This window comes from Notothenia rossii (genome assembly GCF_949606895.1).
Source record: "Notothenia rossii genome assembly, chromosome: 6".
Classification (NCBI taxonomy): domain Eukaryota; kingdom Metazoa; phylum Chordata; class Actinopteri; order Perciformes; family Nototheniidae; genus Notothenia; species Notothenia rossii.
In genome coordinates this window covers 38317234-38342895 of record NC_136909.1, presented here as the reverse complement: position 1 = coordinate 38342895, position 25662 = coordinate 38317234, and the positions used below count along the sequence as shown (strand labels likewise).

General features: G+C 40.7%; 1 protein-coding gene across 1 annotated transcript; it reads left to right on the top strand.

The window, feature by feature from the left end:
* The first annotated feature begins 3344 nt into the window (after positions 1–3344).
* Positions 3345–15083, top strand: LOC307044708 (uncharacterized protein). Its single transcript, XM_079690011.1, has 3 exons — positions 3345–3501; positions 5710–7134; positions 14757–15083. Exons 2-3 carry the CDS (start codon positions 6852–6854, stop codon positions 15032–15034), a joined length of 561 nt encoding a protein of 186 aa, XP_079546137.1. The 5' UTR covers positions 3345–3501; positions 5710–6851; the 3' UTR covers positions 15035–15083.
* The last annotated feature ends 10579 nt before the right edge of the window (positions 15084–25662 follow it).

The window sequence follows — 25662 nt, the reverse complement described above, 5'->3', positions numbered from 1 at the left end:
CGGGGACGACCCACTTTGATTCATTCAAACATTCGAAAATGCTTTCTGCTGCTGCGGACAAGAAAGCCAAACAACTCACGTTCAGCGTGGCATCAACCTCCAAAACCCTTTCGAGGGCTACAAGAAACGAAGTGAGTAGCCTACAAGATTGAAGCTGGTCAGATAACGAACGAGTAAATGAAAACGGAATGAGGCGGAGAAGTGTGTGTATGTGTGTGTGTGTGTGTGGGGTGTGTGTGTGTGTGTGAGATTAAAAAAGCCCAATTGCTTTTACAATAAATAAACATTGAATGTGTTTAATTGAATAGTAAAGGGGTTTAACTTTAGTGGCAGTTTGTGTGTGAGAGAGAATAAATAAGACAGCCCAATATTAAAAAATTGTTATTCTTTTTTCCCACATATTTAGCATATTTTGCAACTTTCCGCATATTTCGCAACTTCCCGCAATTTCACCGCAATTTCACCGCATAAAATCACATAAAAACCCCGCATGTTTAATCGCATAATCAAGGATTTTAGCCCGCATAATCAAGGAATTTAGCCCGCATAATAAAGGATTTTTGCCCGCGTTTTTCTGGAGGGTCTAACCTATATAGCACACCTATTGGATGGGAAATTGCCTTGGGGAGATAAGGTGTGGTCTTTGTTCCCAACTGAAGTTATGGCACTTTATTATTTGTGAGTTTAACAAAGTATGACAAATGGCATCAGTAACAGATGTGATATGAATTTTTATAAAGTTGTCTCACATTCTTGGTCATATTTTATATACAGTATGTAATGAGTATAACATGTCCAGTAAGTATAAAGTGTTTCCTAATACTGTGTATTCAACCACTATGGAATATGTATGTGGGCAGACAAAACTGAGTTGTTCTGTGTGTGAAGTAACCTCAAGTCACAACGCAGGCACATTTTGATGCAGACCAGTTTGTCAAGACAAAAAAGGGCAAGACTAGGCTGAGAGCAGAGGCTATACCCACCATCTTCGTGCATCGCCCTGTGGTCAAAAACAGAAGGGCCTCTGCACCACGATTCACCCCGGGACCTGTATCTACAAAGCCCATAGCTCATGATCACAGCTATAGCGTGAAAGGTGACACAGGTATAATAAGTATGAACTCTTTGTCACAAAAGTCATATTTCTTATTTTTAAGTGGTATAATATTTTAAATGTTCGAAAATCTACAGTGCCATGTCTTCTACTCACATTAGCCTCAAAGATTGAGGGAAGAAGGGATGAGGAGACTGAGAGAAAGGAAAGTGAGGGTGAAGAAAGAGAGGACATGGCTAGTGAGGAGAGACAGGGAGGGTGGACACCACCCACTCAGCCAGCAGCCAGTCAGCATACGAGGGAACCAGCAGCCAGTCAGCATACGAGGGAACCAGCAGCCAGTCAGCATACGAGGGAACCAGCAGCCAGTCAGCATACGAGGGAACCAGCAGCCAGTCAGCATACGAGGGAACCAGCAGCCAGTCAGCATACGAGGGAACCAGCAGCCAGTCAGCATACGAGGGAACCAGCAGCCAGTCAAACAGATCTATTAAAAAAATTAAAGAGAAAATTAAAAGAGCCTAGAAGGAATCACCAAAAAAGCAAAGTCTGCACTAAGAAAAATCAGGAAGGAAAATACAGCTCTCAAGAAAACAATGAAAATTAGGGACAACAAACATAAGAAAACGTTTTCAAAAGATCAACTTAAGGCATTAGGCAGACTCACCACAAAGGGGATGAAATGGAGCAATGAGACAATTAAGAAGGCTTTAAAAATGCGCTTTGCGTGTGGACCAACGGGTTACAAAACTCTGCAGGAATTGCAGATTCCCCTTCCAGGAATAAGGACACTGCAAAGAAGGATGCAATGTGTTAAGTTTGAGCCTGGTGTGTAACAGCTAACATCAATGCCCCTCCACCCGTAACATCACTGCCCCTCCACCTGCCAACATCACTGCCCTCCACCTGCCAGCACCCAGCCAGAGGAGCGCAAACAACAAAAACAATCAAGGTGTCCCGTCATGTACCTGGAAGTTTGGGTTGGCAAAATGGAGTAAGAGAGGGACTTGAAAAACCTTGGTGGCTCTCTACTCATGTTGTTACAGTTATCTTGGTTGCAGCTCTCAAGTTTTTTTTTGTTGCCATTTCCACATCTTTAGAAAATATGAAATAAATGAAGTGAAATCAACCTCTTCTCCGGAGAACAAACTTTGATTTCTCTGTCTTGTGAATTTGCAGTCTTGCAGTTTTGCTCCTCCACCTGTAACATCACTGCCCCTCCACCTGCCATACAGTAGGTTACTAACAAGATGACTTATATAATACAGTGATAGAATACATGTTTAGTATGCTTACTTATATAAAACAGTAGTATTAAACTTACCTTGTGTTTTCACTCTCACTTAAGTCCCTCTCCCTTTGCCATCAATCCAAAATCAGCTGAGCTGCAACATTATACAGACTAATAATCAACATAATCACAAGGACACAATATGGCTCTGCTAAAAACACTCACTCTTACACGCACCAAAGTTATATTTATCTAATATTTAACTCCCTCCACCCCCACATACAATCCGGTTTAGAAGCCCCTCTTCTCTAATTCAACAACGTTGGACGAAATGACATTAAGAGAACGGAATTTACAATTAAAAGGCTGTTCAACGTGTGTTGCTAACTTGATCCGTTATCCTAGCTTTATCTGTTATCTGTAAACGTTCCCTAAATCTACTAATTTAGGGATAATCCACTGACATCCTTTAATAAACATGTTGATTTGAATCAGATGTACTGATAATATCCGCAATATAAATCTTTAAACTTCTTCTTACCTTTAAAAGTCCGTCACGAACGGTCTATTATGCTGCAACTCTACAGCTCTGCTAGCCTTGGCGCTAACTTCCGGGGAACGATTGAGAGGCTCCACGATCCGCCATTGCTGTAAAAAAGTGGTCCATTGGAGTGAACGGAGATGACGTAACTCTCAGTCTATACGGCGCTGGTTGTAGCCTAGCAGAGTGGACAAGTTGCTGTTAGCTGACAGTGAGGCATGTACATGTCCATCAAAGTCACCACGCTCTAATTTATGCAAAAACTTTAAGACCTAATATAAATAAAAGGGTCGTGTTAGAAAACAATTCACTCACAGATTCATAATCATGAAGGTGGAATCTAACTATATCGATAATAATATTTATTGCATCCATGGGTAGAAACATGTTTTTTTCGGCTGTAAAGTTGGGCATTTTAACATGGGGGTCTATGGAAATTGCTCCTTTCTGCAGTCCGTCCCTAGCGGCCCATGTATGAACTGAAGTGTGTTGCACTTCCGTATTGGCGTCCCGGCTGTTCCCCAGAGTTTGCAGCTTGGTATCTACTGGAGATCGTTGTGGTTAGCATCTGGTGCTAGCCAGCCAAGCTAACGGATATAAGGAGCTTTTTCAACAACAAGGTGGAGGGAGAACTCTCTCCTGTCAGACTGAGAGTCTCAGATAACCTCAGCTCAGGTGAAGTAAAGGACTCTCAGTGTTTAGATAGTTCACTTTAGTCTAGTTATCTCAGTGGGTCTCAAACGGTTTGTTTTAAAAGGGGAGTGATTTGTAAAATATTCATAAAGAAAAAGTCAATCTGTTTACAGTTCTGTTTCAAATGGGTGTTGAGAGATGTATAGATCTCTTCATTTTGCTCTCAAAGTGCACCAGATTGATGCTTTTAACTTCAATATTTAAAAAAGAATCTTCGCGGGGGAGCATGCCCCCGGACCCCACTAGAGGAGGCGAGGACCCTCCTAGAGGAGGTGAGGTCCACTCCCCACTTGTAAAAATAGCACTTTACCCCTGCTTACACCTATATGCCATGAGCTGATTATCGAGCCTTCATTGTAACAGTCGTGGGTGCACTGTGTGTGCGTGTGGGGAGTGTTTTTGTAGAAAATTCAACTCTAGCGCTGGTGCATTAATGGGAAACCCTTAATGTTTCAGCACCCTCTATGAAACGTCAAGCTACCCCACATTACCCCCTAGAGAAAATCTCTGGCACTGAACTCCCCCCCCCCCCCCCCCCGCCTGCTGAAATGCCTCAATTAGACTCCTTTGTTTACTTCTGTCACATAATGGCATCACTATGTAACACCCAGGTTGACACCTTTTGTCAGTAGTCCCACATTTTTTGTGTGATCTAATGCACATGTATTTGTATATTGAGGTGTGTTGTGCTGGATGCTCTGAGCAACACTGCCAAGTTCCAGACTTGGTGAAACTTTAATCGGTATATTCATGCTCAGGTACTGAGGTGAAGTGTTTCTTAAGTCTCGTGTGTTTATGTGTATTTAGCTGCCTTACATACAGCCTCGATGACTGTCACTGATATTCCAAAGACATTTCAATAGTATTCCCTGTATCTTTCTTCCTCTGGTTCCTCTGGTGCACTGTGTTGCTGCACCGAGGTACATGACGAGCTGCACCTGGAGAAGAAAGGTCTTAAAAGCTCCAGTGCAGCAGCAGAATGGGGACTGCTGTGTTCTGCCTCTCGGCTTAGGATTGATATTTGTATACAGGGCCGCCCTCCCTACACGCTAGGGATGGGCATCTCCATCACTAAGGCCACACACAGTCAGCCGCGCAACTGTGACGCGCTGACGGGGGGGTGCTAGTGGAGCCTCGCATTTTTTTTGGTGATTTTTTCAATCTGACTTCATATTGACCATTGTTAACAACAGAGGTGCTACATAACACACTTTCAGGAAAAGTCACGGACTGGGAAACTTGAATATTTTATTGAGAAAAAGTTACATACTGAGTGATTTAACTCATATGTCTTACTTTGAGGTTTTTCTTTTTAAGACAAACCCCACGTCGTACTAGCCTACTTGTGTACTTTAAGGCGGCACGGCATCGTTTACAATTTGCGAGCGATTTTTCGCCGTCTTTCTTGTAAAATCTGAAGTATTGCCAAACGTTTGATTTGTAGGTATTTTTCGGTGCGCTGTGTTTCTCTTTCTCCTCGACTTCCATGTGTGTTGATAACTGAGACTCTCGGCCTCCGTAGTGCGAAGCAAAGATCAAAGATCGTCTCTGCGGAATGCTGACAGGATGAGGGGATATTATATGAATGAATCATTTTTTTTACCTATGCAAAGACGCTACAATCGATGCATCGAGAGTTCAACCCAAACTGTAGCCGATGTGCACTCTTTCAACCGGTGCACTCGCATCTTGAACATTTACGCCGGTGCACCGATGCGAATCGGTGAATCTTAACATCCCTACTACACGCAGAACACGTACAGTGCGTGGGGCCTCATCTTGCGCAGGGGGCCTAATCTTATGCGCAAATGCAGAGCAATTATGCACGCCAAAGTTTACCCCCAGCGAGAATCCGACGAGTTGTGTAGAGATCCGGGGGGCCTCATGACACAATTTCGCGTAGGGGCCCAAGTAGGCCAGGGGCAGCCCTGTTTGTAAATGTCACATGTTGATTGTAATAAATCCTATGGATTTGATTATGTTGAAGGTGTCTTCATCTATTGTATTTGGGTCAATGGTGGACATTTGTTAGCCCAATAGGATGGGGCGTAACGGAATGTGTTGACATCCACAGGGGAACCAGTGTGTCATGAGTGCATGTTGCACGCAGCACCAAATGACTGTATTTCACATGTAATGCTATAATAATAAAGTGCATGTTGAATGCTGGGATGCTTGTGTTGCGTGCAGTGAGAGAGGCAGGCGGGCGATCAAAGCACCTCCAGAACATTCCAGAGAACTTCCGTGAGAGTTTCTGTGGTCGAAGCCTGAGGAGACAGAAGGAAAAACAAAACTTAAGTCCACACGCAAGGAGAGGAGCGGGAACAAGAAGAGGTGAGGGAACAAGGAGAGAGGAGAGGAAAAATGGCAGAAGAGAGGAAGCAAGGAAAGTTGAAGAAACAAGGATTCAGAAAAAAAGATGACGAGTAAAAGGGAGAGATAGAAGAGGAAAGAAGGACATGAGATGAAAAAAAAGAAGAGAGACAAAAGGGAGAAAGAGGTGATGTCAGAAGAAAGGAAACAAGAAGAGAAGAAAAGACAATAGGAAAAAGGAGAGAAGAGAAAGTTTGGAGGAGTACAGTAAATTAAGGAAGAAAGAGGGAAGAAGAGGAGGGATAGAGAGGAAAAAAGAGAGCAGAGAGGAAACAAGGAGAGGAGGAAAGACAATAAGGAAACAAGTACAGGTACAGATAGAGAGGGGAGGAAAACAATAGGGAAATAGGAGAGACAAAGACAAGAGGGTGAAATAAGGAACTGAGAAAGGGGGAGCGGGAAGTAAGAGGAGAAAGGAGAGGGAACAGGAGAAAGAGGAGGAATCAAGGAGACAAGGAAATGCAAGATGGAGAGGAGAGGAGAGGGAGCTCCATCCAAATGTCATGTATTTTAAGAGACAGGAATCCTGGAGCCTGGCATGCAGCCGCGGAAGGGATTCCCCTGCAGCTGTGAAATGTGATGCAGACAGAAGGGGGCGGGGGCATCTACAAATAATTTTAAATTGCAACAAAATGATCTCCAGAAGTGGGCGGGGTTTACCTGGCTCAGTCACGCTGACAACACCTACTCTGCATACAGTTATACTATAAATAGAGTCTTTGCTGAATGGTAAACTAGATTGGTGATAAAGGTAGACTTTCAGAGCAGGAAAGGTAGAACGGAGAGAGTGCAAAATCTAAAAAGGGAAAAATATAATGCGAGACAAACTCAATTCTGAAGGACAGCAGCAGAAGATGCTATGTGTTTAAGCTGCACTAAAAGGAGATTTTCAGGTTAAGACAAGGCTGATAGAAAGACTGAAGCAGAGAAGGCTGAGAGTAGGACAGCAGAGGACCACCATGCCTTCCTCCTCCTCCTCCGCCTCCTTCTGCCAACAGCTCCCTGTGGCCCTGGGGCCTTTGGAAGCAACCATCTCCTCCATCCCCTCCTTCTCTTGTTCCGGTTCCTCCCTGCACCCCAATCCTCCACGGGGCCGTCGCCCCCGCAGGGTCCTGTACCCGGCCTCTCAGAGCAGGAGGCCCCCGCAGAGGGAGGCCCCGGACCAGGCACACCGCTGGCTGCTGCTCCTCTCTGCTCTGCTCTTCCTGCAGATCTACTCTGAGGAGACGCTCACCTGCACAGGTATCTATAGGCTCACATCTCATCTGCAAGACACTTATTTCCTTTTTTTATTGAGTGATTACAGGACAAGTGAAGACAAGTCAGGGTCACATAGTGAGAGAGAGAGAATTTACAAAGTGAAACTAATGACAAAATACCAAGCGGGGCATATACTTCTTTAGTCTTATTTTAGACATTCATACAGCGCTAACCAATCACAGCAGACTGGGCTCTGGTTTCAGACAGAGGGTGAAAAGAGGTGCTGCAGCACAGGCAGTATGAGAAAAATAAAGAGCTTTTTGAACATTAATGCATGGAGACATGTCACAGTTTAACACTAGAACCGCCAGAGGTCGCTGTATACCAGTGGCGAGCCGTGAGCTTTATAGAGTGGCGAAGTCCCTCCCCTTCCGGTGGACCTCCATGGGACCTTATATCGGAAAAATAATGTATTGAAGTCAATGGGGAGAGAAAGATTATCTTTCGATCCCGTTTGAATTGTGCCACGAATTACACATAAGATGTTTGTCAATTTAAAAGATAATTTTGCAAGTCAAAAAAATTAAAATGTGTCGTAAAACTGTGAAGTTACACATTTCTTTGTGTGAAGCGCTCAATGAACTACAACTCTGGTCTTGCACACGTCACCAACACCAAGATGGCCGTCACGTTGGTACATTTCACCTCTTTCTTTCAGAATGAGGCGAAAAGTATTAAAAGAGGTGAAAATCACTACAAGTCTGGGCATGTTGAGAGCTGTACATACGAAAAAGGGGAGTTAGTCGGTTCCGTAAGAGCCAGCATGCGGGACCGGCTTTACAAGGTTTCGGTGAGTTACACGAGTGTAATGTGTAACGTTAATGTCAGCTAGCTAACATTAGCTAACAAGGTACACTCGTGTTTTGTTTTAGTTGAGAACGAGCAAGAGGTACTATTATTGGTATGATAACAACCTGGTACAAAGCACACAGGCATCTTGTTAAAGTAAGTAAGTACAGTAAGTAAATGTATTTTTAGCTATCTGGAGGGAATACATCAGTTATGACAGCACTTACGTGACTCTGGGATTTGTAGTCTTTCTAGTTGCGTATTTTTCATAGTCTTATATTTCAACAGTTTTAAGACAAACTTTGAATTTTTTAAGATTGACAAACAACATATGTGTAATTCATGGCACAATTCAAACGGGATCAAAAGATAAGTTTTCTCTCTCCATTGACTTCAATGTATTATTTTTTCGGAATAAGGTCCCATGATGCGGAAGTAAGTGGGCGTGACTTCGCCACTCTGGCCCTCTGACCATAGATATATATAAACACTAGATGACTCACCCGCGCTGCTGGCCAATGGAGACCGACGTTGCCACTTGGCCGCCATCTTGCCACAGGCAGTTCTCTCATTCATAACATTATGGTTTACTATTTAAATAACCATAGCTTGCTCAATTTTCAACCAATTTTCAAACGGTTTGGTTTTTTATAAACATCAAATATGTAGTTATGATACTGCATACTTATAATCATGGACTTTCATATGAAAATAACATTGATCAGATAAAGCAATAGCTATACACACACACACACAAGGTATTTATATTAAATATTTTCCGGTGTATATATTTCCATTTATTTTATTATATTGTTAATATTTAAAATAAATTATAAATAAATTATAAAATTAAAATACATTTATATTTTATATATAAAAATCGGTCTCATGTTACCACTCTGTAAGCCAAGAGTTGTTAATCTAGCAATGCCTTAGCTTGAAGAACAGGGACACAACTAATGACAATAGCGGTATATTATTTAGATATTCATACCTTTATCAGAAGAACCAAACCAACATAAAATGTGCTCACAGACAGGCCAGTTCTGTCTCATTTATCACAATTATTTTTGACATGAGATCTTCGCATCATCCTAGTTTTGTATTTAGTTTCTAGATTTGTAAACAAATCCAGAACCTTTGAAATATGTTATTGAAAAAAGACCAAGAATAATATAAACTGTACCATGTGTCCTTTTGTGTCCTTCTGTAGTCCATTTGTGGTTTGTCTTTAAATTGTTCCCTATATTGCCCCTATGCCACTGTAAGGTGTCCTTGGGTGTTATGAAAGGCGGCCCACCAAAATAAATGTATTATTCTTAAGAAGAATAACTTGGTGTGGTGTGGAGGGGATGTATGAAGCAGGAGCAGGTGGGGAGAGATGGGGCTTCAAGGTTATTTGTTTTAAATGTGTATTGGAGATAAGGACCAACTGCACACAATAAAATACAGTATAAGACAAAACCAATAAGACACACGGTGACAAATGGCACACCAACAATCAATCATCGTCCAGCCTCAGCTTTGGTATTCTTTCACAACCATGTTATGGGTTTATTAGACTGAGCAAACATAAACATATGTGGGGAACATAGTGCTGCGTCTCATGGAACATGAAGATTTAATAAATACATAGTAGGTGGCAGACAGCGGCGATTGGAGCATCCGTAGGCTGCACAAAAGTCCGGCATAGTCAGGTACTTCTGTAAACACAAAGCCAGCAAATTCCTGTATCATAATGCAAGATTTTAACAAGCCAAACCACTTGGAAGAAATCATGTGTAACTTAAGTTATGTTGAAAAGAAAGAGCAGTTCTGCCTCTCCCGCTGGTGTAAAGTTGCTGGGTCAACTTTGTAATACTAGGTCTCACTCACAGCCTCTTGTTATTAGCCAGCTAATAAATACAACCACATACACAAAGAAAAGCTGCAATTTCAACATGTCCATGCATCCTGTATCATAGTCATGCTAATAATGTTTATAATAAACCAAACTGTTTGTAAATCAGATCACTCACCTTACAACAGCTACAATAACGCAAATCAGAGTAACTGTTGACTGTGGCAAGATGGCGGCCGGTCAGCTACGCTGGAAAATCTCCCATGAGCCTTCCCTTCCCTCGAAATGAAGGGAAAAAAATTGTTATTATGTCACAGCGTATACTTCAGCGGAATATCAAAACAACGGCCTGGGGTGCAAAACGCATCAATGAAAGCGACCCTCTACTACACAAAAAACACCTGTGAACCCAATTTGTGTTCTTTGACATTGAAAATGATGTTGCATTGTGTTTGTTACTTTCGTTGCAGTTGTATGTCTTAAGTGTAATTTGGCATGCTTTTATTTTGAAGGGGAGTTCACGCTGTTGTCAGGAAGTTGTTGTTGCTATGGAAACAAGAAAAAAGTTTCACAGCGGGCGGAACTTGTTATAAAGTCCACGATAATAAAACCCACCCATTTAGAGGGAAGATATGATTGGCCAATTGTACTGTCATTTGACATTACTCTCTCGTTCAGTTACTATAGAGGGCCCTCTGTGAATTGCAGAGAGGGCCAGACGAGCTTCTTTCGTAACCCTTCACATTCAAACAGAGACTGAACAGGCAGATTCGAAGGATTTATTTCTTTGGAAATTATATTGTAAATACAATTTAATCAAGTTTTTTTTGGTAAAAATAAGTAAAAATATAACAGAAATAATATTTAAAAAATATATATTTAAAAAAATATATATATATTTTTAATGTTTTTAAATATCATTTTTTAGAATATCTTAGGCCCTCTCCTAGAGGGCCCTGACGGCTCGCCACTGCTGTATACCTAAAACCGCCAACGGGTCAAATGTACCCGCTGTTGATTTTCAAGGTACAATCTTCTTTTATCTATCATGTAGAACAGTGAGTTTTGATCGCACAGGGATGAAACGTATAGAGCTCCTGCGGTCACGTGACTTTTGGTTATCAGCCACCATTTTGGCAGTAAACATGACGACCGGCGCCAGCGTTTTCCTACCGTGCGAGTATACATCTCATTTTAATTCAAGTGAAATTCGGCTTTATAGTACAAAATTAGAAAGATTAAATATAAGCGACCCATATAATGCACCCGGTGTGCTTTTCAAGAGCATAACCTCCTGCTCTGAAGACGATGTACCCGACTTGCGCTACGCGGACATCCACAGCTATCTTGTAAGCTTTCCATCAGTGTACTCAGGAGACTCCCTCAGAGCTTACAAAAGCTTGGAGGCTTACAAATGGTGTCAGTCCGGCTTCGTAAACAACATTCAACTGTGGAGTCTTACATCCAAAAACTTCGGCATCATCACTGCAAGGGTAAGTATTAAATTATTCCAGTTTGATAGGCAGTGTCACGTTAGCATTGTTTGTTTATTAGCTTGTCTAGCTACGGCAGTGTCACGTTAGCATGTTTGTTTATTAGCTTGGATAGCTACTGCAGTGCGTCTGAAACTAGTTTGTATTTTTGAACGTACTCAACCAAAGTGGCTGGCGTTTTTAACCTTTATTTATCTATTTTTGAATTTCATATATAGGTTAATCACTCCCAAAGGCTTAATGAAAGTCAACTAAAGCCATGGGTGGTGGTCAGGAACGACGGTGTTGTGCTGGGAGCCCACTGCAACAAGAAGGAATATTTTCAACACGGGTTTGTTTACCACTAGCTTGCTACAAGCTAACTGGCTAGGCTGCACCAGAGCCACACTTGTTGAGTTAAAAAGGGACATCAGTCCGTTAGCTATAATAACTGGGTGCTAGATTCTACTTCGGTAAAAATTAAACTGACCAGAAACTTTTTGTAGCATTGTACTGTATTCCTTCACCCACCTGATATGAAGTGATCACTGCATAAGCGAAAGCAAACGGCCGGGGGGTCCCATCTTTCAGTCTTGTTCAGACGGCTCCTGGCTCTTTTAATTGCTGCGATCCACTTTTCCCTCCTCTCCGCGTCTTTTGGAATGCGATAATAAGATACACCTTTCTTCTTCCCACGCCTATTTGTGCAACCTGGTGCACAGCAGTTATCCACCATCCTCGACAGTCTGCCAGTGCCTGCCAATGAATTTACTGACGCGATTACTGCCAAAATGGCTGCCCCCTTCGTTTCTCGTCACGTGACCAGCTATGTGACATCATCCGCAGGAGCTCTATACCGATAGAATCTGTGGACTCTCAGCTTTTCATATGACATAGTTTGTGCAGATAACATGAAGTATAAAATATCGCTACCAGTGCTGATTTAAACGCTGGGTGTTAGACTTGTGTTTTGTTTAGGTACAAATCTCTCTATCTCTCTCTCTATCTATAACTATCTATCGATCTATCTACAACCATCTATCTGTCTATCTCTCTATCTCTATCTAGCTATCTCTATCTCAATCTCTCTCTCTCTCTTTATCTATCTATCTATCTATCTATCTATCTATCTATCTATCTATCTATCTTTCTATCTATCTATCTATCTATCTATCTATCTCTCTCTCTTTCTCTCTCTCTCTCTCTCTATCTATATATTAAGGAACCGCTGTAGACAACATGCATGTTGTCATGTCATGTTTACGCTGCATTTTCTATGAGTTAAATATTACCCGCAGGCAAGTATTTAGTCAGCCACCAATTGTGCAAGTTCTCCCACTTAAAAAGATGAGAGAGGCCTGTCATTTTCATCCTAGGTATACCTCAACTATGAGAGACAAAATGAGAAAAAAAGATCCAGAAAATCACATTGTCTGGTTTTAAAGAATTTATTTGCAAATTATGGTGGAAAATAAGTATTTGGTCAATAACAAAAGTTCATCTCAATACTTTGTTATATACCCTTTGTTGGCAATGACAGAGGTCAAACGTTTTCTGTAAGTCTTCACAAGGTTTTCACACACTGTTGCTGGTATTTTGGCCCATTCCTCCATGCAGATCTCCTCTAGAGCAGTGATGTTTTGGGGCTGTCGCTGGGCAACACAGACTTTCAACTCCCTCCAAAGATTTTCTATGGGGTTGAGATCTGGAGACTGGCTAGGCCACTCCAGGACCTTGAAATGCTTCTTACGAAGCCACTCCTTCGTTGCCCGGGTGGTGTGTTTGGGATCATTGTCATGCTGAAAGACCCAGCCACGTACATCTTCAATGCCCTTGCTGATGGAAGGAGGTTGTCACTCAAAATCTCACGATACATGGCCCCATTCATTCTTTCCTTTACACGGATCAGTCGTCCTGTTCCCTTTGCAGAAAAACAGCCCCAAAGCATGATGTTTCCACCCCCATGTTTCACAGTAGGTATGGTGTTCTTTGGATGCAACTCAGCATTCTTTCTCCTCCAAACACGTCTAGTTGAGTTTTTACCAAAAAGTTCTATTTTGGTTTCATCTGACCATATGACATTCTCCCAATACTCTTCTGGATCATCTAAATGCTCTCTAGCAAACTTCAGACGGGCCTGGACTTGTACTGTCTTAAGCAGGGGGACACGTCTGGCACTGCAGGATTTGAGTACCTGGCGGCGCAGTGTGTTACTGATGGTAGCCTTTGTTACTTTGGTCCCAGCTTTCTGCAGGTCATTGACTAGGTCCCCCCGTGTGGTTCTGGGATTTTTGCTCACCGTTCTTGTGATCATTTTGACCCCACGGACTGAGATCTTGATCTTGCTTTGGGTCTCCACGCCCCAGATCAAGGGAGATTATCAGTGGTCTTGTATGTCTTCCATTTTCTAATAATTGCTCCCACAGTTGATTTCTTCACAACAAGCTGCTTACCTATTGCAGATTCAGTCTTCCCAGCCTGGTGCAGGTATACAATTTTGTTTCTGGTGTCCTTTGACAGCTCTTTGGTCTTGGCCATAGTGGAGTTTGGAGTGTGACTGTTTGAGGTTGTGGATAGGTGTCTTTTATACTGATAACGAGTTCAAGTAGGTGCATTAATACAGTTAACAAGTGGAGGACAGAGGAGGCTCTTAAAGAAGAAGTTACAGGTCTGTGAGAGCCAGAAATCTTGTTTGTTTGTAGGTGACCAAATACTTATTTTACAGAGGAATTTACCAATTAATTCATTAAAAATCCTACAATGTGATTTCCTGGATTATTTCCCCCATTCTGTCTCTCATAGTTAAAGTGTACCTAGGATGAAAATTGCAGGCCTCTCTCATCTTTTTAAGTGGGAGAACTTGCACAATTGGTGGCTGACTAAATACTTTTTTGCCCCACTGTAGGTATAAATGGCAATTTTTGTTATTTATTATTATCTTTTCAATTTACACACGGCATCTATTTCACGTCTGTCCATCCTGGGAGAGGGATCCCTCCTCTGTTGCTCTCCCTGAGGTTTTTCCTATGTTCCCCTTTTAACTGTGGGTTTTCTCTGGAAGTTTTTCCTTGTACGATGTGAGGGGGTCTAAGGACAGAGGGTGTCATTTTGTCATACTGATATTCTGTACAAACTGTGAAGTCCACTGAGACAAATGTAACATTTGTCATATTGGGCTATATAAATAAACATTGATTGATTGATTGATTGATTGACAAACAATCAAAAAACAGCTGCGGGTAAAATTGACCCGTTGGCGGTTCTAGTGATAGGCAATAAAAACAAAAATGAAGCAAAAAAATGTGTAGAAGACGTCCTCTTTAAATGTAAATTAGCCTGGTTTAGTAAAAGAAAATTTTCATTTTTTTAATAGTCACAAATTTGAGATTTTTTTAAGTTAAAAGAATGAAGTCCGACCAGTTTCTTGTCCCTCAAACAATAAAACAGAACATTTTTTTAACTTTTGTATCTGTAAATGCCTAATTTTCTTTGTGTAATTTCAGAGCTCCAGGGCCAGTGTCCAGACATGGCAGCGCCTCAGCCCCAGGAAGGGGAGGGGAGCCTGGGCACGGGGCAGGGATGGGGATGGAGAGGAGCCCTGGAGGGTCCGGAAGGGGGGTGGAGTTTCACAGACTCAGCCGGAGTGTGTGGTGGCGTGAAGGAAGAACAAGTCATTTGCAATCAGCCCACCTTTTTTTCTCCAAAGACTCTTAATGCACATAGAGAGATGAAAAAAAGCCAAGAGGCTGACACAAATACTAAAGACAATGTTAGTCAATGATATAAAGATGACATTTCTTCTTCTTAAATAAATGTGGGTTGCAATGGAAGTTACTTCTGACCTTTGACTTTTGTGCATCTGGGGGCCTTAAACCTGCATTCTTTGACATGGCCAGTAGGGGGCGACTCGTCTACGTGCAGAAAGAAGTCAGGAAATGTCTCTATACTTCTCACTTGGTTTATTATCTCAGTATGTATTACATACATGTTTATGGCTGATGGTCCATTTCCTATACACAGTCTATGGTTTCTTGCAATGATGCTGATTTAGAACGAGGCCATGCTGATTTTGTATTAAGTTACTCCCTGGAGAAAACACGTAAAGTGTAGAGTGATGTGTGAATTCTTTGAAAAAGACTGAATGTAAAGCTGTTGAATTTTTTTTTCATTGTCTTTATTCGTTTTCCACATTTACAAGCACATTATACATACTTACAATGATAATAATAATAAATTATAGAATAAAAAACGGAAATAAGTTGTGAATAAAAAAAGTCTAACTGTGGAAGACAAGTTTGCAGGATGTTTCGTGAATATGAAAACATATGTTTAATATCTTGTATTTTATTAAATTGTAAAGAATCAAATTAATCAGTCGTGAGTAGTTAAAGTACTGTACTTAAGTACAATTTTGCAGAACTTGTTTGAGTATTTTCCTCTAATTCTTCTTTATTCCTCTACACTACATTTCAGAGGGAAATACAGTACAGTACACATTTCGTTAAAAGTCACCATAATGATTAAGATTTTACACACAAAACATATGTGATATATAAAATATCTATTACATATTGCTAAGTTGTAAAAAATGAAACCTCATGAGAGAAAACAGCTTTAACATTAATGCATTAGTAAGGATAAGGATATTAAGATGAAAACTCTATTCAACATGAGGAAAATAAATTCACATCATTTCAATACAAAATAAAAGAAATAGTGCAAATAAAAATACATGATAAAAATAAGATCCAAACCCAAAAAATATACAATATATACAATGCAACAATCAGTTATTGACGATAACATATATTGTAAACATTATAGAGTAAAAATTATATTTTGTCACTGATTTTTCTGGAGTACTTTTACTACTCTTAATTGTATGTTCCTGATCATACTTACAATTTGAAATTATACTAAAAGGGGCTGTATTATACTCATATCCAGCACTGGTTTGTACGGTGGCCGGCAGGTGCAAACACGGGACAACGGCCAAAAACGCATACATAAGCAGGAAACAGCTGCAAATAATGAAATGAAAAACAAATAAACCCTGAAAACAAATACAACAAAAAAATGCTGCATTTACAGAAATGATGCAACACACAAACCCCGAAAACAAACGCAACAGAAAAACGCTGAAAATACAAATACGATATGCAAAGTCAAAAACACATACGAACCCCAAAACACATACAAACCCAAAAACACACAGTGCTCCAGGCCTCTAGGGGGCGTGTTACATGGAACAGATTGCTGTCTGACCATACATAGTGAGAACGAACGAGAGTGATGGAAATTGAAGCCGGAGGAAAGAAAGTTGATCGAAGTGGACAAAGTCAATATATAAGAAGGTACGTTTTGTTTTGTTTTTATACAAAAGAGCATCATATTTACGCAGCTAGCGTTAGCGTCCCTACAGTAACTACTACACCAGCTGAGGAGAGGAGAACTTCACGTGAAGAGAAGATAAAGTGAGGGAAGAACATTGTTAAAAGAGATGACAAATCGAGTGCAAGTAAATAACACGGGCCACACAGTACCGCGGTGTGTGTGTGTGTGTGCAGGGCCGGCCCTAGACTTTTGGGGGCCCTAAGCAAGCTTTGGCTTGGGGGCCCCCCTAGCTCTAGCGCGTTCTCACTACACACAACACGGAACCAACTTTTGTCTTATGATGTTAGCATGAGCACACATATTGTCTAAATAAGCATGTAAACACCGTGGTCCTAACATCTTCTTGGGGGGGTCCTCATCTCCGCTAGGGGGGTCCGGGGGCATGCTCCCCCGGGAAGATTTTTTTTAATATAATGAAGTTAAAAGCATCAATCTGATGCACTTTGAGAGCAAAATTAAGAGATCTATGGATACATATCTCAACATCCATATGAAACAGAACTGTAAACAGATTTTTATTTTTATTATATTTTACAAATCACTCCCCTTTTAAACTGTATTCTTGTTTTGTAATATAGTATTTCAAAACTGTTTTTCATTTATTCTCTCTGGCTGTCCATCTCATAATGTTCACAAACTAGCTGTCAATAGGAATATCATTCAGAAGAATTATAATTTCATGTAAAAATCTGTCACAAAAAGAGGTTGCGCATTTAAATTCAGGTGTTGTTATGGCAACGTCAGTGGCCAAACAGCCACATTTACTGCTGCAAATACGTTCAAACATGCTGTCGATACGTAAAGCAGTGGCATGCCACCATTTCAGCTGACCTTTTCTCAGAAATACTGTCACATAACATCATTTAATTGCTAGGTTGATGCTTAGCTAAGCTAACTATGAAACACTTTAACTGACAGAACTCAGTATCAACTGTGTACTGTAAGGTAGCTTCTAGCTTCATGTCGAACAGTAAGTCAACATTTTCCAGAGAGATTTCTTTGAAATCACCAGGTAATGCTAAAAAACATTACATTTAGATTGTATGACTAAGTGTTTATTTAATATATCTGGCTAGCTATAGCTACTTGCTAACGGTTTAGCTTACCCCCGCGATTCAAAGTAATTTCAACGTAGCTGTAATTTATGCTTTGTTTACATGTTCGCATATCTTGGAAGTTTACTGACGTTTACATACCATTTACCTGGCTCAAGTGGTGGCTCTGGGGTTGTTGCCACCACTTGAGAATTTTCGTCTTTTTTAAGAAAATATGTTCTTATGTCCATCTTCAAAAACTCTGAGTCCCAGTGACAGTTTAAACATTGTCACAACTCACAGGATAGGTACCTTTCAGCCAATAAGACAGATGTTTATTTCCATTCAACTCTCTGGTTGGTCTAGTGTCTTGCCTCTGTTGCATTCACTGAACACGGGAAATTACAATTCTGCTGTCCTCTCTAGTGTCATGATGAGGTTCAGGTAAAGCATGGTGGATGTATTATATGATTGACTCAATAATATAATACATTACTTTGAGAGTAGGCAATCTAGGCATATTAACACAATTAATTAAACATACTTATCACGGCGACGGTGTACTGAGATTATTATTATTTTTTTGTTTTTTTCATTATTTTCTTTTTTTGTTGCTAGGGGGCCCCTAGTGGCTGCGGGGCCCTAAGCGGCCGCTTATGTCGCTTAATGGGTCGGGCCAGCTCTGTGTGTGTGTATTGGTGTGTGTGTGTGTGTGGGAGGTTGTGTTTACTTTTGACTGACTCAGAGGGCCGAGGTTATCCCTCAGTCAGTGGGGGCGGGCTGTGAGAGCAAACAAATCTCAAACTGTCAGGGGTGAATCTGGAACTGGCTGGTATCACTGTGTGAGAAAGTGTGTGTGTCTGTACATGTCTCATTATGTGAATGTGTGTGCAGCACCAGCTGACTAGCCTTTAAAATACTGTTTATATCATGTGTAGTCATATAAAATACTACTTTTTTTTAACTACAATACTTATTCTTCATTGAAATGCATGTATCAATTCAATTCAATCTTTATTTTCAAGGTCCACATCACATACAAAATGACAAGATACACATCAATAAATAAGATTAAAAAGCTAAACACAAAACAAATAAAAACAAACAGATAAAAAACATAAAATCAGTCCAATCACAGCTGCGCCAATTTCTCCAAATCATGGAAGAGAACCGAGTAGAACTCTTCACAGGGTTGATTAAAATCGAGATAACATGATTGTCAGAGTCTTCTGTGACACATGAATTTGTACATTAACTTTCTTAAAAGGGCTTGACAGGTAGGTACCCCCAAGTTAGCAAACAGCTGGCTGGCACTGTGCCATCTTGGTACCCTCAGCAGCAACCGTAAAGCATTATTGTATGCAACTTTTAGTTTTTGTATGCTTCTAGCCTTGTAGTTACTCCACAGGTGAGCCGTGTACAATGGTGTACAGAAAGCTTTAAAAAGTGATACCTTGACATCTACAGAGCACTTGTGAAATGTCCGCATTAATATGTTTGCCTGGGTATACAGTTTGCAGCGTTGTCTATGGATGTCTTTGTCATCTGTGAGATCAACAGAAATATAATGACCAAGGTAGTTAATCTCACTGCACACAAGAAGAATGTTGCTACTGAGAATACAATTAGGAAATACAGCCTTTTTATCCTCTTTACTTCGCACAATCCTGATGCTACTCTTCTTGGCGTTATACTTAATATTAAAATCAATGCCATACTGGGAACAAGTCCTCAGAAGCTGTTGTAAGCCAGCACTGCATGGGGAGAAGATGATTAAATCATCAGCATACATAAGTCGGTTGACAACAGTAGCACCAATGACACAGCCAGTTTTACACAAGTTCAGTTTCCTCGACAGATCACCCATGTACAGATTAAACAACAAAGGAGATCAAATCCCACCTTGCTTGACCCCATTACCAACATAAAAATGTTCAGACACAGTACACTTTGGAGAGAATGCTAGCTAAAGCAATGGGTCTGTAAGTATCAATGCCATTAATCTTCCCAGCTGTATCCTTGATGACTGGCACAAGTAGCACAGATAACATGGAATCTGGTAAGACACCATGATTAAGGAAACCAGTAAAGGCCCAGATACACCGGCCAGTCACCTGAGAAGTCGCCGACGCCGACACCGACTGTTGCGTCGCCGGACTCTCCTGCGTATTTGCCGACTTCGCGCACTGGAATACACCGCAAATCCGAGCCGAGCACGTATGAACTGCGCATGCGTGAGTGGCAATAACTCTCCTTACCAGCAGGCGGCGGGAGTGTGTATTCATCATTCAAAAGAGGCAACAACCGGAACAACCGGAAGACAGAGAAGAAGAACAGACAGCGTTTTTCTTTCCATTTTTACTCTGGTCCATTGAAAACATGAACGAACAGGAGCAGGACGAACGGGAGGTACTGGAGCTAGCAGCCCTTGGACTCACGCTTGTGTTAAATCATTTGTTTACCTCCCTCAATTCCGTTAACGCTTCTCATGCACTGATTCGCTAGCTGAACAGCCAATCAGTGTTATCCCTTTGTCCGACTTCCGGTGGTGTTCCCGACGCCGATTCAACATGTTGAATCGGCAAGAAAAGGCGTCAGGTCGGCAGAAAAGACCCGACGGTGCGGCGCACACCACTCCGAATAGGGCGTGCACACGCTCATGTTCAGCCTGACTCCCATTTACTGCCGATTTCGGGCCGGTGTATCTGGGCCTTAAGACACAGAGCAAGAAGAGGACAAAGCTTAAGACTGGCATGTTTTTAAGTGTTCAGCTGAGATGAGATCCGGGCCACAAGCTTTGTTATTTTCTAGATTCATTATAGTGTTGAAGACTTCCTCTGATCTAACTGTCACATTTTCAGTGGAGTCAATCTTTTCAACCACAAATGCATCACCCTAAACACAGTTGAACAACTCATGATAGTGTTGTCGCCACAGTTCTGCGATGCTGCCTGACCCACACACTCCTTCAATGGAAGACGGTAAGGGAGTCTTACAGCTGTTTATGACTTTGATCTCTTTCCAGAAATCATAGCAACTATTATTGCGCAGCTTTCTGGCAAGTGAGTCAGCCCTCATTGTGTCCTCATTTTTTTTAATGAAGGGGACAGCATACTTATATTTGGCATTAGTGGCCTGTTTATGTTCAAACAAAGACCCCTGTCTCGGCCTTCCTGATTCGGACCACAATTTACAAGCATCTGTAGCAGCAGTGTGTAGCTCAGTCACATGTTCATTCCATCCAGGTTTATACTATGCTCCTTTTTCTTACTGTTGTAAACAGTGTTCGAATTACCCATTTGCTTTCGGGGGAGCCCTATTTTTCAGTAATATGTCACACGCACGCTCTGTTGACTGGCGCAGCAGGGCGGATGCGATCAATTGCTATAAAAACACTGCTATTTTTAATTTATTTATGAAAAGCCATGGATACCTTTCATTCCACTCACTCCACCTTTTCTGTGTCCAGTTAAAAGGCAGGTCATGGGCATCGTCAGGTTCGCTAGTGCAGGTGGCGCCGGCGGCTGTGGCCGTTGTTGAAGCCTCGGCTCCGCAACGGCCGGCCTCTCCCTCGGTATGGAGCTGTCAAACTCGACCGCTTACAGCCGGCCAACTAAAAGTTGTTCCGTTCACGTTGTCATTTTTAGAGACTCCTTCGCTTCTTTGCTTGTGAATCCAAAAGCTGCGAGGCTTGGCTGTTTTCGTTTCGCCATATTTTTTATTACAAAGCCAGAGTTCAAATGTTTTCCTTTTGAACATTTCAAATACTGCACCGTCATCAAGAATGCAGCGCAGCAACGTACAGATGGCAACACCCAGAAATATTCACAAATATAAAACAAATAATCAGAAACTGTAATGAACAATGACTATTATTTATTTCAAGAACTTTTATTTACAGAAACTCAACATTTCTAATCTGTGTGACACAAATATGCATGATTTTTTTTGGGCTCCCCCTATTTATCTAAAAGTCGGCCTTCAGGGGAGCTCCCCCCTCTTTTAGGGGAGCCAAGCTCCCCCTGGCTCGCCCCCATTTCGAACAGTGGTTGTAAAAACCCTTACTTGAGGCATTTAACACATCAATATTAAGATCATATGTAAAACATAGATCACTACCATGTTGCACATTTTTACAGTAGGTGTCACTGCACAGCATTGCTTCTCTTGGAATTACAACCAAGTCTAATGATTTGTCAGTGAGTGAGGTATAGTGATTAATATCCTTCTCACTTAACTTTGACCAATCCAGCCTCCCTGTGTACGTTTTATTGTCATCCACAGATAGCACCGGAATATTTTCAACATTTAGGGTCAATAGAAAAGCAATATGATCTGTAGTGGCCAACTCATAACAAATGTCAATGTTGTCCAGAGAAGCGTGTGCATCAGCTGTGCATATACAGTGATCTAGCCATGACATGCTTCACTAATATATGTAAAGCTTTTCTCAGGTAGAAGAGATTTACTTGACAGTATGAGATTATTATCATTAAAAAAATGCAGTAAACATTTGCCAAACAGAGATTTATCATCCAAAATGTCAGCATTCAAGTCCCCCACTACATACACACAGGTTGTGGCATTATCCTTAATGAATGCGTTAACAAATGCCATTCTATTGCGATATTCATCTTCATTTTCATATGATTCATAAGGTTTGTAAATAATTACGATAATAAATGACCTATTTTCATACTTGATCTCTATACCAATGGCCCAGTCGACGTCCAATCTTACCATTGTAACCAAAGGATCATATTTACTGTTCCAGAGAATCGCCACACCACCAGGTATCCTGCCATGGTCTATTTTATCACAGAGATCAGTAGTTGACTCTCCAACTCAATGAAAATTAGCATGTAGTGAATTCAGCCTTTCCAGATCATGCTTAGGTAACCATGTCTCTTGTAAGCACAGAATATCACATTCCTCCAACAGTTTATCAACAACCAGCCGCCTCGCTTTATCACCAGCACTGTGCCCCACACGTAGGCCACGCATGTTATATGACACCACCCGCATCCTATTGTTTATGTACTGCAGTAATTTACATCAGCAGATGCATGATTCCCGTGTTGTACAGGAGCGACCACATTGTTTGTAGCAGTGCTATCACCCATAAGCAACCCTCTAGCAGGCCGTCTTGGCTCATAATAGCGTTGGACATCTTATCATCAAAGAAACAAGATAAGAGCTAGGAAAATACTAAAACACATGGACAACATTAAATTAAAGGATGTACAATGTCACTGCAACACAGAAAACCTAATTAAAGTATGCAATATTGAAATCGAAAAAGATAATTAATGTGTATTTAAGACATTTAAGGTATGAATAAAATATAGTAAAACACATTTTTTTTTCTCACAATATAGCAAATCCAATAACTTATCTATATGTTATAATTAATTAGATACTTATAATTCTTAACATAATTAAGGCTTATATATTGTATATACAGAAAATCAGGGATGTTACAAATTGAGAAAAATAAGTGTAGAGCTGACATTACTTCTGTTAGTGTCAGGTATTAATGTAAAACCTAAAGAATCAAGTAAAAGTTAGCTTTGTGGCTATATACACACCGGTGCTCTAGCATTGCTCACTATAGTCACCCGGGTGCAACTAGCATCTGCATAATAAAAATGCCATTTAGTAGTAACAATGATCCCCTTTCAATCACATTATTATGCATGAAAAGTGACAGGTGGGCCCGCCCCCAATTATGCTAATGAGCTAAATCCCGCCTCCCTTTTGTTCGAGGTGGATGTCACACCTAGTTGTGATATCACACCTAGGTGTGAGATCCTTTGATGTGGGGGTGAGGTGTCATCTCACGTAGGTGTGAAATGCCCCCCTGTGTAGCTTCTTTGTTGTCTAATCCTTTGATGTCAGGGTTGAGGTGTTATAACAGGTAGGTGTGATTTCACACCGGTGTGTTATAAGCCTCTGATGATAATCTAGGTGTTAATATGGGTGTTGATTGAGGCAGTCTCATTGAAGTTGTGCGTGAGATTGTCTAGCCCCCGCCCCCTCACAGCCCCGCCCCTTCCCCCTTTCCCCACCCCTTCCTGTCACACGTATAAGAGCCCTAAAGATAGTGGGTGGAGTTAGATGAAGAAGAGAAATCCATGCAGACTAAATAAAAAGACAGTCATTTCCACTCACTAAGACACCTAACAAACTTTATTGTCCTCTCTAAATTTGATTTAGGGTTTTTTAAATGATTTGTGCTTGCTAAGGATGTTTCTTCTTAAGTTGTTGTGAGACTGTTAACTAATGTAGCAGTAGTTTGACTACAAGGGAGTCTCTTTTTATGAAGAAGGTATTCATATTAATTAAAAAAGATATTATATAGCTTTTAATATGAATGGTGATAAATAGGGGTGATCTCTTTAGTTGTAGGGCTTGTGAACTAGTGTGTAATTACTTTATTAACTATAAGAAAGTCTCTTTGAAGAGGGTAATACTAATTTAAAATAGCCTATTGTCCCCATGATCTTGTCTTTTTTATTTTTTAATTACTTCACACAACTATAAGGAAGCCTTATGTGTATGAAGTTATGTGAGGTTGTATTGGAGTAATATTAGAATTTGCTGTATGCAAAAAAGAGAAGTTTTTGGTGTTATAACAGGTAGGTGTGATTTCACACCGATGTGTTATAAGCCTCTGATGTTAATCTAGGTGTTGATTAAGGCAGTCTCTTTGAAGTTTTGCGTGAGACTGTATCGCCCCCGCCCCCTCACAGCCCTTTGTTGTCTAATCTAATTAGCCTTTGTTGTCTAATCCTTTGATGTGAGGGTTGAGGTGTTATAACAGGTAGGTGTGACTTCACACCAGTGTGTTATAAGCCTCTGATGTTAATCTAGGTGTTGATTAAGGCAGTCTCTTTGAAGTTTTGCGTGAGACTGTATCGCCCCCGCCCCCTCACAGCCCTTTGTTGTCTAATCTAATTAGCCTTTGTTGTCTAATCCTTTGATGTGAGGGTTGAGGTGTTATAACAGGTAGGTGTGACTTCACACCGGTGTGTTATAAGCCTGTGATGTCAATCTAGGTGTTGCAAGGGCAGAGTTTCACTCTGTGGAGGGACAAAAGAAGCAGCGTTAATCACCTGGACAAAGGACTCTTTAAAGCAGAGATACCATATGCAGACACTACCTGAATATCAGCAGGAGAGGACTCTTTAAAGTAAATACATTATAAGGTTAAAATAAGATATATATATATATATATATGTGGTGGAATTAGTTTAAAACAGTCACTTTAAACATTAGTTGTCCTCTCTAAATTAGATTTAAGGTTTTTAAAATGATTAGTGTTAATTAAGGGCTATTGTTATTTTAGTTTATAAGGGGATAGGAGTTCAACTTTAAAAATGCAAAGGATCATTCTAAGAAGAGTGAGAGGGCTAATGAGCCAGCACCATACTTCCTCTATGCATTTTCTTGACCTGTATCTGATCTTGAAAAACTCTGGTAAGTACTTTTTTATTTTATTTTATAATATCATGTAATTATTTAATGCTGCTTGGTGTGTGTTAAACAACCTATGTGCATCTGTTGTATTTATTTTGTAACAGCACTATGGCTCGTAATGATTTAGAAGCTTTGGGGAAAATTACCCCTCTATGTACAAATAATGTGGTGTAGATTTTTAATCAAATCTTTTTTGTGTGTGTCTCAGTTCAGGAAAGTCTGAACCAAATACGAATTTGAATATTAGAGAGGATTAACTCTTTTGGTGGAACCCCATATGATTAATTCCCTGTGGAAAGTGAGTATATATGTATTTAAAACTGTATGTGTATCTAGCTTATTTTTCAAATCAAATATGTTTTTTTTGTTGCTGATGTGTAAAATATCCAAAATAACGTTTTATGTACTTACTCTCTTGTTAAAAGGTGATGAAGTTTGCAGCGTAAGCCAGCCATCAGTGTACCAAAACCTCCCCTCTATGGAGTTTACACACAGCCTACCT